General features: G+C 44.7%; 1 protein-coding gene across 2 annotated transcripts in view; it reads left to right on the top strand.

Moving 5' to 3' along the window:
* SERPINF2 (serpin family F member 2) overlaps nt 1-13,084 on the top strand; it is a 203,939-nt gene that overhangs the window by 72,309 nt on the left and 118,546 nt on the right. For both annotated transcript variants that reach the window (XM_078680150.1, XM_078680151.1), the window contains exon 3: nt 7,643-7,705. In XM_078680150.1, coding sequence (XP_078536276.1) covers nt 7,643-7,705 — 63 coding nt within the window. The remainder of the gene's footprint in view (nt 1-7,642; nt 7,706-13,084) is intronic.

Raw genomic sequence — 13,084 nt, 5'->3', positions numbered from 1 at the left:
GTCCACTGCTTGGTCAAAGGACGCATACTTAACACTACAAATGTCCCCATAAATAGCATCATTCAATGATGCGCCCCTAGGTGCTGACAAGTTATGGATGAGCCTGTACTCACCCTTCTCCTTCTTTGGTACCACGCCGAGGGGCGAGCAGACAAAGTTAGTAGCAGGGATGTCATTAAAAGGACCCGCTATCCTCCCCATGCGCAGCTCTTTAGCGATCTTTGTTGCCACTACCACTGGGTTGTGCCTAACTGACAGTGGATTCCTACATTTTGGTGTCCCCGTATATCCCCCTGCTGGGATCCTAAAGCCGTGTGAAAAACATTCCTGCAACATACTCGCGGAGGCGTGGTCTGGGTACCTGTTCAGCCAAGGAGTCATAGCCAGAATGTCAATGGGTGAATGCGCCACGCGCTGGACTCCCTCCCTAATCATGTTTCCTTCTTCCCCTGTTACCGGAGGCGTTACCCTTTGTGCGGCATGTTGTCTCTGGATGGGAAGGGTGGCCACATAGGGAACATGCATGCCTGAACTTACATGTGCCTGCTGCCCTAGTACATGTACGTTTGTTAAAGTCCCACTTCACCCCTTTTCAGTCCACACTGCCCCGCGCTCTACCTGTGGTGTCTCCCCCTTGTGCTGGCCGAAAGGGCTGCTGGGTTTTGAACGGGTAACCTTTGGTCCAGCTTGGACCCGCACCCACTGGTTCCCGGACGCAAACTGGCCATACCATGAGACAGAATCCACCCTATCCCAGGATAAAGTTTGGTCAAATTCTTTCGCTTTCCTGAAGGTTGTGTCATACTCCTTCCACCCATCCCCTCCATATTTGTCACTGAACGTAGTAATTCTACTCTGGTAACAAGCCATCTCTGCCTGCAAATTAGGGGAACGTTCTGCTGTGATCGCCATAAACACAGAAAAGGCTCTAATCCAATTTATCAGTGACTCCTCCACCCTGAATCTTGCCATTTGGCTCCGCCATTCGCTAGGTAGCATCCTGTCCTTCTGAGACTTAACATGCTCCATTTCCCTGTGATCAACTAGCAAGGAAAAAATATAGACATATTTGCCCGCCCAAATCAATTCCTTCACTCCTTGTGGAACAAGCTGGCCCAGACTCTCCCTCCTGGAGGGTATTGTCCCTTCCCCTAGCACCGGCAATGCCACCTCCTTACCATTTTCTGCCACCCGCGTTGTTTCAATACTCTTGTCTTTTCCAGCGCCGCTGTCCGAACTTGTTGTTTGAGGAGAGACTGGCCCGCTTGGCACCCCCCCCCCCACCCTTCCCCGCCCAGCCAGCCCTCGCAATCAAAATCTTCGCTACCATTTTTTGAGCCTCTGCGGAGGGGATCCCCAGCCTCCTTGGCACCCACCGATTACGGTAACATCCCCCCTATCGCCAGCCAGGGGAGCACTGCCGCTATCTGTGCTGCCAGCTCAGGGGGCACCTGCCCCACCCCCAGGAGTGCACTAACTGGGGTGGGGGATCCCATGTCGTGTACCAGGGAAGGAGCCGGCATCACCGCTGGCCCCGTTGGAGTTACTGTTGGGACCACCAAAGGCGCTATGTATGGGGCTAGGGCCGGTGTGGCCGGAGCCGGTATCACCGGTACACTTGTAGGGATTAGTGGCGTAGGTATGGGTGCAACCGGCAGCGGGGGCCCACCCTCGGGTACTGTTCCTGGTGACCCCCCTGCTACCTGTGGCTTTGCGCACCGACCACTACTCCTTTTTGCCCTGACCCGCTTAGGTAACGCATCCAACTCCCCCCTGGGCTGCGGGGGCACTATTACCTGCTTGGGTCTCCCCGATGGCCCCACCTGGTCATCTAACCTCCGTGAGAGCTCCGCCATGCTCTTACCCAACTGATCAGCTCTCCCCAGTCTCCTGTCCATATCTGTCATCCTGCGCATCATGCTCTGCAGCATAAACTCCATGCGGGAACGCTTAGCGCCGCGACCAGTAGCCATTCCCCTTTTCTGTTTAGCCTAGTAAACAGCCTAGTCATATGCCACACTTATGAGCACAATGTGCTCTTGTACCTGTTCAAGCTGGAGGAAACACAGGCCAGCCGTAAGCCCCACGCAACTGTGACCGCGAAACACACCAGCTAACCTGGGTGTTGGGCGAGCGCACTCTAGCCCGGCGGCCCTCCAGAAGCAGTGAAATGCAGGCCTGTCTGTGTCCTCTGTCAGCCTTCGTCCACCGGTTCACCGCCAGCCGTCCCCCGCCTGTAAACGAGGCCACCCACACAGTGATTCTGCGAAGAAAAAAGAATTAGCACATACTCCAAGTAACCATGTACATCCGCAATGTAGCCGTGGACCTGAGAGACCTGCGAAATAACTTTGCTAAATTTCGTAGATCCCCGATATAATAATCAGTATAAGCGCTAAGAATTGGGGTGGCGCAATAGCGAATATGGCACAATACTGTTTCATCAGTGCGCACATGCTTGTCTCTTTACCCCACCACTTGGCCAGCCACAGCCCCAATGAGTGATGGAATGAGCCTTTCCAGTTTATCTTCTGCCTGAATTGTTTCAAATCACAGCCCCCTTTCAGTGCTCTTCATGTTGGCTACAGCCTTAATGCCCCCAAAACAATCAGTTAGGACGTTCTAGCCACTCACTGGGCTGATGGAGGGATTTGCACACTATGAAAAACACCCGATTTCAGAATAACTGCTGAATATGTGCTACTCGGTCTCCCCTCCAAGTGCTGCCAAGGCTGCCTCTGCTTCGCGCACTAAATTGAGCAGACTGCCTGCAGCCCCGCACATTCTCGCCCGCTACGATGCCCGGGAAGGCCCCCCCGCTGCCTCACCGTCTCAAAACTCGCTCCACCCGCAGCCTGTTACCGCCAAATTAGCCCCAGGCAAAGCGCCGATCCTCTCCCGACGGGAAAAGAAACTCTGCGGGCCCCACGATTTGAACGCTGTGTCGCCCTCGCTGCTCTCGATGTCCTACTACCTCAGCTATACCGCTCCTCGAAGCACAAACTTTTTTCTGCAATAGAAGAAAGAGAAAGATTATTGAGCCCTCCGGGGCACGGTGCAGGCCTGGGGGAGCACGGGAACAAGAGGGCGCCTCCCGCGCTCTCCCGGCCATTTAAACCCCAATGGGGGGCAGACCAATTCCCACTGGTCCGCCCTCCCTAACTCCCCCCCTTTGACCCGGAAGCAATCCGAATTCTTCCGGGTCAAACACGGGAGCCGGCACCAATCGGGGGTGGGGCGCGCCCACCGCGTCATCAAGACACGGCGAAGGGGCCTGCCCCACCCCCGAGGGTGCAGGGGAAGGGGGGGTCCGATGCCCCGCCATACGTGCCTTTCCTATCAGCTCTTAGCGGCGCGGCAACTTATTGCACCCATGTCGAAGCAGACAGCCTCTCCCTCAATATCGCAATGGTTTGGTCGCGTTAGGCATATCTTAGCAATGGAACGGATATCACACAACCTGGCTAGGACAGAGACAAAGTTCCAACACCTATGGAAGCCCCTAAAAAACCATCTCATGCATATAGAATTCACCTGCTTCAGCCCCGTGAAACTCCGGATGCTCCAGCTTTTTAAGTCTCGCCTGCTAATGCGCTTGCGCATTGCTGGTGAGAGATATAGGGGCTTAACCAAACGGGCGATTTCATGCAGTGCCCGTGAAAAGCGCGTGCACGCATCAAAGCCACCAGCTGCCCTCCCACAGGCATCTCCCAGCGTGCGCTCTGCCTCAGGCATTTCTCCTCCCCTAATTATTCACGGCCGGCCGGCCATACTTTCACTTTCACGGCCGCCAGGCCGTGTCTCGTTTTATTTTAACTTTTTTTATAAACTTGTTTCTCAAACCGCCCGGCACCCCGCGCTTCAGCACTGGCGGCTGCACACACCACTTGTTTTTTAACTCGACTTCCTAGAAAATACTGAAGAGCTGTCATTGCTTTCAATCAATGGATAAGACACACATTGGTAACACTTCATTCGGTTGGATATTAATCTCATGAGATTGAAGCGGTTGCCCTGAACAACACTCTCTACACTGTGTAGCTGTTAAAAAGAAATACATAGGTTTGCCCACGTCTGCTACAATGGAGACAAGGAGAACAGCCCTTCCAACACACCGGCTGCCTTCCTGTGCGCAGACCCGCTCGGCCCGACCCCCGTCTCAGGATTACAGAGCCAGAGCCTGTCCGCTATGATAATTTCACTTCATTAGCCTCAGATATAAACACAGGCTTTTTCTGCGAGCCGCCTCTTCAAGCTGTTGATTCTGTGCACACAGAGGTTATTCATGTCTCGTAATCGGGCCCTAGCCAGCAGGATAACAATAAACGGTGGCAGACACGCAAGCTTTCACGTGTGTAGGCTTTCAAAGGCACTGTTTTCCCACCATATTGTATTATGTTTATTTTTTTACATGACAACATGCTCAGCTTCACTTCCAGTAATAACGGAGGTTCCGTACTTTGCGTTAAACAGTCTGCCAGCGAGCTATTAAAGCAGAAGAAATCTTTTTGCACAAAATCGTGTAAATGTTAAAGGGAAACGCTTCGAGAATACCTAATCCATTATCAGCTTGCATATACGTAATTCCAATAGTCTCTTTTCTGAACATCGGCATGTAGCATCAACTTTAATAACTCTTCTGTATAACTCGTCTGTATTGTATTTGCTTATTATTCTGCTGTCGCCTCTAGGGGTAGTGCGAGCTTTCCTCTTTAAACTATCATTAGCAAAGATCAATTTTTCATGTATTATTGATTTTAGGTGAATTAACGCGTGTCATATATTGAATTTGACTAAAATCTTCTGACTTTGTTTGCAGAATATTTTCCACCAATACACAATTCCGCTGCTTTCCAATTTATGTTCTTAATAATAACTCGTATATTATCTAGTGCTATATACCACCTTTATACTTCCTAGACAATGCAGATATTATGCATCAATACTACTCAAATGGTAATCAGTGGCAATGTTGCATCAACATTGGTTGGATAAAAAGTCGAGTTGGCCACCCTCTGATTCCATTTTTTTTTTTTTGTTTAAAATAGCGCGAACTAGACCCGAGAAATCGGGTATCAGAGAGCTTTGTCAACTCAGAATCTTGTAGGTTAAAGATAAGCCTGGACCAATCATCACCCAAATCAGGATGGCTAAATGCAAAAGTAGAAGAAAACCTGCCTCAGCTATGACATTTCAGAGGCAGGCTGCTGCCAGTCCGTAATCCTTACAATTTCAGTACAAATGATGTCGAGACATATAGAGGTGAAACACAAAAGCTAAACCAGGCGGATTATGCCGAGTGCATGTGCACGTGCACGAGCTTGCCATTTGCTCCCCAAGCACCTGCCTCTCAGAATTGCATTAGACCCGCCCCCTGCTTCACACTTCAAAGGAATGCGCCCGCCCCCGTAATGCCGAGAGCATTTCCCGGCAGCTTTTAATTTAATTTCGCGGCCGCTTTTCATTTCGCGGCCGCTTTTAAGTATCCTGCTTGTTTTACTCGTGCATATTTGCACTGGAGACAGTCCTAACTTATTTTCTGTACAATGATTGCGGACATAAGGTGCGCGTTGCATGAGCAATTGTAGAGATTTATCATAGTCCATATGTTACTCTTTGTTTAAAAAGTGAGAAAAACTCCCTTTTGCGCTGTTGTTGCTGTTTATGTAATAAAAACTGGAGCACCCAGATGTTTACATCGTCCTTAACTTTTGAAAATTGGAGACAATCTACTTTCTCCGCTTTTTATAAGTAAACTCAGGGAAAATAATGTGAAATCAGCTTGCGCCATGTTTGCTCTGGTGACAAGCTACACAAACAGAACAAATAGATGGTTGTGTGTCACAGCAATGAGTGACAAAATAGCGACCTACCAGAATATTGTGACCAAAATATCGACTAGCATAATAATGCGAAGGTAAGTGTGTGTGTGTGTGTGTGTATATGTATAGATAGATAGATTGATAGATATCGATGTACTATTCTTGACATACCTGCACACTTTTAGGATACTTATATAAATATATACATATACATAATATGTTTATGTTGTCAGGGTAGACGTGGAGGCAAGCATAGTAAAACGATACTTATCTGTCTTTATTTACCTTCACGATATTCTGATAGTTATTTAGTTACAATATTCTGACAAGATGCGTATTAAAGTCAATATTGTAAGGGAATACCAAATGGTTTTGCCCTATATTTCTGGCACATTTTCAAATCACTCATGGGCACCACAGCATCACTCAGGGGCACCACACCATCACTCAGGGGCACCACACCATCACTCAGGGGCACCACAACATCACTCAGGGGCACCACAACATCACTCAGGGGCATCACAACTTCACTATGCGCTACCACAGCATCACTGAACGCCACAGCATCACTTGTCGCCACCACAGTATCAATCTGTGCAAACATTCAACAACAACTGTTTCAAATATGTTCTCTCAATGTTTCAAGCTTTATTACAAATGTCACAAAAAAATGTTGACATTTCCCTTCTGTTCTTATATTTTAGTCACAATAAAATACACTGAACATAATCTTCACAAAAGTTAATTACAAAAGTTTAAGCTATTGCCATTATAAATTACAATGACTTTTATTTAGGTATTAATTATTTTTTTTTAAAACATTGTTATTTGTAAAATCAATACTTCTAAGTCACGTAAATACAAAACATGTTGCATTAAAAATGCTATAGGTGTCACATTGTCAAACAATAAAAGTATTAGCTTTGAGAATGACAAAGCTATTAATTTCACAATTTTCAAAAAGAACACATAAATAACAAATTTGTCATGTATAAGACAAGTAACTCAAACTTTCCTAATGCGAGACCTATTGCATTGCAAATGCTTGTTGTCTAAAGCCGGCCTGTGCATCCCATATCAGTGTATTGGCCAATACTAGATGGAGGGGAGTGCCATGGCCCCGTCCTCTACGCAGGATGCCATCGCCTCTCCTCATGCCCTCACTGCATCGAACACCGACCTGTACTTACTTTACTTGTTATGACCCCTTTAAGTTTATAAGCATTTTTTTGTCTTTCCTCTTGTTTGCACCTTTCAGAATATTCATTTCTGAGGTATCGCTAGATGGTCTATTGTACATTTATTAGATGCTATTTCATCGTGATCTATTGTATCTTGTACATATCTGGGCTATTTTATTGATGCACACCTACTTATGCAGATTTGACTTATGCTAATGTGTTACTCCGACAGAACTACATATTGTTCCTATGCACCAACGCTGACACCATGATGTGTATGATTTGCATTTTTGAAATACAATAACAAGACTCTGAGTAAAATAAAAAAACACACAGAGGGCAAACCTTTTAATGGGAAAGGTGTAGTAAAGGAAGTAGACTGATCCCATGAACATTAGTATGTACTACAAAAGGCTGTAGCATACAATCAGTCTGTGGAGTTTGGTCTTTGCAAGATTATACATTGACAGGTATATGTTGTAGCGAGCGCACATAGAAACATTCTGTGTAGACGGGTATGCAAGCAGTAGTGGCAGTCGAGGTACAGGGGTTAGATAACAGATCCTTGCTCCAAGTCATGTGCAGCTATCTGTTCGAATCAGACACATGCCAACTTTTACAGCTCACTTTTCCTTGCAGGCTTTGGGACTGGATGTTGATGACGTCGTCAATACTGGCGAGGCTGAGGAGAACGCCACAGAGGTGAGCACTACGTTTTGCTGGTGCGCATGATTGCCATTGGGGGAGGTGGTGGTCTTGCCAAAGGGTGGAAGGGCGAAAACTGTGTGAACTGGCCCCACTGGGAAGCTTGAGATCTGTCCATATTTTGGCTGCATAGGGTTTGTTGTATTGTATTGCCACATTTATATAGCGCCTACTACCCCTACGTTGGGCACAGAAGCAATTTCCTACATGCTCCTATTGAGGAAGGGTGTGGACGGGCACTCCAGGAGAGGTGGGTATAATGGTCGCGCCCCCTCAATATCGAATCAAAAAAATCAATGGAACAGGATATCGAAAATAAAAAAAATACAGAAATATAAGTCTATATTTTCTTTACCTAATCCACATACATGTGCCTATGTGATGTATATATCTTTAAGGTAAGTAAATCTAATGTCCTTAAATGCACTTATCGTTCGATATTTTAACATCAATATTCTTTCAGTTGGTTGTGGAGGCTACAGTGTTCAAAGCCATGGGCTTCCAGGGGCCAATAGACAGATTGGTGATGTTATGGAAGAGGCGTTACTGTCTGGATATATAAAAAGCGTGCTATATATCTGGGTTATAGTATCATGGAAAGCTAGTCATTAAAATGTCAGGGGTAGCAGAGGTGATGATGCACAACCTTTAACCATTTACTAACATCGCATGCTTAAACCCATGACCCATCTTTAGCCAATCAAAACCTTTTGGTTGCTTCCTCTGATGTGTTAGCAGAAGGCCAAGCAGTGTAAATTACAGAAATTAAATCGTTCCCTTAAAATCCTGTTTAGGTTCTGTTTCTGCTGCTGCTTTCGTGCATCTCATAAGAGGTAACCAGGCCAATATCACATTTAGCAAAGGCAAACCAGGGGAGCAACTTCTTTCTGCAATTGCCATCCATGTAAAATATGCCCCTTTACATCACTCTCGTGTTCCTAAAACAACAACCGCTTCAATGAGTCTAGTGGGGATGCTACAAATGACAACAAGCTTAGAGCCTGGCACAAAAGTTTGCCACATTGAGCCCTATGTGTCTCAGCCTTGACACTTTTTGATAAGGAGTCCTTACATATGTTTAAATTAATGTATATTATATTACAAGCGCACTGATTAATAATTTTCAGAGAAGTTATACCTCTGGCGCTTTTTGGACTTCCTTTGATGTCTAGCACTCTGAGTTAAGAGTGGATACCGTTAGAATTTTGTATGTTTCTTTAGGGTATATATGTTTTGTGTATGTAGTGTATATATTGTAGATGTGATGTACATATTTAGTATACTGTATTTTATATAGAGATGAATGCTAGCTAGGCTGTTTACATGGTTGTACAGTCTTTAGTTTATATGTAGCAACTGTCAGTCAGTCAGTCAGTCAAAATTTCTTTATTCGATTAATTAAAATCATAAAAGAACGAGCAATACATGGTAACATTTCATCATGACACACAGTAATGCATTTCAAAAAATCTATTAAAATTTATAACAATTTATAAAAATGTATAAAAAACCCTAAAAACACATTATACGCGAATAAAATTATACCAATAAAATCAGTAAAATATAGAGGGTAATCATTAATCAGAGACAGAGTGCCTAGTGCTAAAGCGATGCTTATTTATGCGTGCGCCAGCAACCAAAAAACTAGCAACATGAAATGCCACTTTTAAATTGGGTAAGAGTTGCAGGAATAGCATAGCTGGCTTTACCTGTGTAAAACCCATATTGCACAGTATTGGCAGCAAAAAAAAATTTCTACTCTCATTATAATGGCCACAGAACAGGATAAAGTGCGTCGTGTCTTGAATAGAAAAATAATCGCAATCGCAAAGATCAGCATTTTCAGGTCTAGTCCATTTTTTAAAATTGCCCAGAATAAAAGGAATTAAATCAAGACGGAATCTTGTTAGGAGAAAACGATGGTATGGTTTGTGTATCGAAAAAAGGTATGGTTCCATACCTAGGACAGATGTTATCGTACAATGTTTCCTAACTGTGTGTTTATTCAACTCTGTGGCTTCCCTCTCCAAGACATAGTGATCAGTCAAAAGATTTTTGACTGTCTTTACGTCTTCTAAAATTATCAAATGTGGGGAGGAAAAAAGTTCAGATCGGCCAACTAGAGTTAACTGCGTCTTGACATATTTTAACCAAGGAATGTTATGTACATTATCCAAGGCTAAACAATCTTTAAGAATATGATGGTTTAGAGTGAGCTCCTGGTTAAGCCACACTTTCAACCAACCAATAACTGGGGCTGCCTTTAAGATATCGGTAATATAGCCCAGACCGAGCTCTGTATGTGTTATGTATGTAGAAGTTGACTGGGGGACGGAAAGCAGAGTTCTCAAAAATTTATTTTCAACTTTCTGAATTTTATCATACTCATGATTAGTGTACCCCCAGATAACAGAGCCGTATTGGGCAACCGATAAACATTTGGATTTATAGACCTTTATAATGCTTTCCATGGGGCGAGCACCGAGCTTTTTAGCAAAACTAAGCAGCCCAGCTGCCGCTCTAGCTACTGCGCTGCTTTTGGCCATAAGCTGGGGGCCCCACTTGCCTTTTTCGTCAAAGATCACGCCTAAATAGGGAAAAGACGGGACTCTCCTAACCTCCTTCCCCGAACAAAAGAAAGTTTTAAACTTTCTTTTCCTGCCTGCAGGTCCTGCTATCATTACATGGGATTTTTCTACATTTGTTTTCATGTCCAACGAGGACATGAAATCCCCAAAGGCTGAGAGTAGTTTGTTCAGTGCCACTCCAGAGCGAGCTAAAAGGACAGCGTCATCCGCGTACAGGAGGACAGGTATCTTTATTTCTCCTGCGCGCGGAATATCAATATGGGACCCTGCCAAGACTGCCTCAAGGCCATTAATATAAAGTGTAAAGAGAAGGGGTGCAAGGATACATCCCTGCCTAACCCCTCTCTCTGATTCAAAATGACAGGTACATCTTCCTTCCCTGGTCACTCTGACCGACGTCTTGAGGTCTCTATGTAACTCTGCCAAGTATCCCACCAAAGGGGCGTCAAAGCCCATGGCCAAAAGGACCCCCCACAACTTAGCCCTGTTAACCAGGTCAAAAGCTGAGGAGAGGTCCATAAAGGCCATGTACAGAGAGCCCCCCTTGGCAGCCACATATTTACTTATGATCAGTTCTAAATTTAGACACTGATCTAAGGTTCCCCTTTTGGCTCTAAAGCCATATTGTGCATTTGATAAAATGCCCTTCCCTTCTAAGAGCTGAGTCAGTCTTCCTAAAAGGACTCTTCCCAAAATCTTGACACTTGAATCGATTAGGGAGATTGGCCTATAACAGGCTGGGTCTGTTCTTTGTCCTTTTTTAAAAATTGGTATAATGGTAGACTTCGACCAGCTAATAGGAAAAACAAAATCTCTTGTGGCATTAAAAATGTTGGTAAGAATTTTGGCGCTTAGTTCAGGGGCGCTCTTAAAAAAGTCAGCGGGAACCCCATCGGGGCCCGGGGCCTTTTTAGAATGTGTGTCGCTGATAGCTTTTTTTACCTCTTCTATGGTAAAAAGGGGAATAAGAGGGGCTGTTTGTGTGGATTGCGATCCACCGCCTGAGATATTATCAGGACAACTGTAGATATTACTGAAGTGTGTGACCCACTGATCATCCGGTATAATGCAATCTGCTCTCTGCTTATCTAGATCGACAAAAAAGGGGTGATTTATTATCGCCCAGAATTTTGAGCTATCTCTCTGAATATCGGGCGACAACAAGTCGTTCCAGGCCTCAAGTTTAATCTCTGATTTTCTCTTCCTGATAGCGTCATTATAATTTTTCCTTAACAACGCTATCTGTGCTTTGTCTCTTGGCTCAGCTTTTAAAGCCTTTAGGAGAGTTGAGTGGGCCTTTGAACAATCTGAGTTAAACCATTTTTTGGCCCTAGATGTCCGGGCCTTATTCCTTACAGTCAGATCTAGATCAACCTGATTACAGATGATGTTAAATGCTTCTATCAAGGTAGTGGGCAGATTATTATTATCCAGGCAGATTGCAACCTCGCCCTCAACCTTGGACAAAGTGTCCTGTATAAAAGTGATCGGGGTGACTTGATCCCACTTCAGCCTACGGTTTTGGTCTCCCAGGACTAAGTTAGTCGCACATGAGACTACAGCCTCTCTTTTTCCAAAAACTCCCTGGGATAAAATCTCTAAAATTACTGGGTTGTGATCACTGAAGACTGAGGTTACTACCTTATAGGTTGAAACCTCAGACAAAATACTAAACGACAGGAAAATGTAATCTACTATTGTGCCGGAGTTGTTACCCACAAATGTTGGTAGCCTCAAGTCTCTGCTACTACTAGAAAATTCATACAGATTAAAAGTAGCTAGGAGTGATTCCAATGCCTCCCCTCGCGGTGAGTGTTCAAAGTGCGGAATACAAAGGAAGGGAGGAAAATCTTCATATTCCTCACGGCAATCCATATTACATGGGTGGATATTATAATCTCCCATGAGAATCACATCAAAGCCGTGGGCACTATTCTCGCTGTGGGTGGACAGGAAATCCTCTAAAGTTACCAAATGCTCGTTAAACAATTGACTGACAGGAGAATTATAAAAATTAACTAATAAAATAGGCTGTGAGTTAAATGTAGTTAATTCGACCGCTAATATATTTGATGAGTTAGTTTTAATTTGTCTTGGCTTTCCCTGAACATTTAAGGAAATATATATAGCCAAGCCTCCCTTGGCCCTTCCAGATGTGCTAGAAACAGCAGGTACAGAGAACTGGGAAAAGCCGTCTAGGGCAAATCCGTCAGACGTCTCCCAGGTCTCCTGGAGTACAAGAATGTCATATGATTTAACCATTTCCAACCAGTTCTTATTACTAATTTTAGAACTAATACCAGCAACATTCCAGCTCAAGATGGAACAAACCCTGTTACTTATAATTTTTAAATCTGAAAGTACAGGGACAGATAAAGAAACAGGTAAGAAACCCTCGTTGTTGGTTTCTTCTGGAGGAGTGAGTCAGTCATTCTGATCCATGAAGGACAATGGGGCAAAGCGATTGAATAACTGGAGAGGTTCAGCAAAAGAGTTATGCTGTGGTAATAGAGGATATTGGGCTACAGAGTTATGCCTTATATCCTGCCCCCGTCTAGAATTAAAATCCCAAGGTCTATCCCACCCCAACGCTGGAGTCCTTGGATAAGTAACATTATGTTGCTCCCCATAAAAGAACTTCAGAGTTAGAGGAACAACAGTGCCTTGTCTGCGTTGGGGGGGAATAGATTGGCCAGTATGTTAGGGAGAACATCTTGATTCGAAAGGGTCACTGCCACACAGTCCCCTTTAAACTTTTTCGGGCGGTTTCCCAGCCAAGGGACCCTTG

This window comes from Lissotriton helveticus, chromosome 3_1, assembly GCF_964261635.1.
Source record: "Lissotriton helveticus chromosome 3_1, aLisHel1.1, whole genome shotgun sequence".
NCBI classification, from domain to species: domain Eukaryota; kingdom Metazoa; phylum Chordata; class Amphibia; order Caudata; family Salamandridae; genus Lissotriton; species Lissotriton helveticus.
This window is presented reverse-complemented; position numbering and strand designations above follow the sequence as displayed.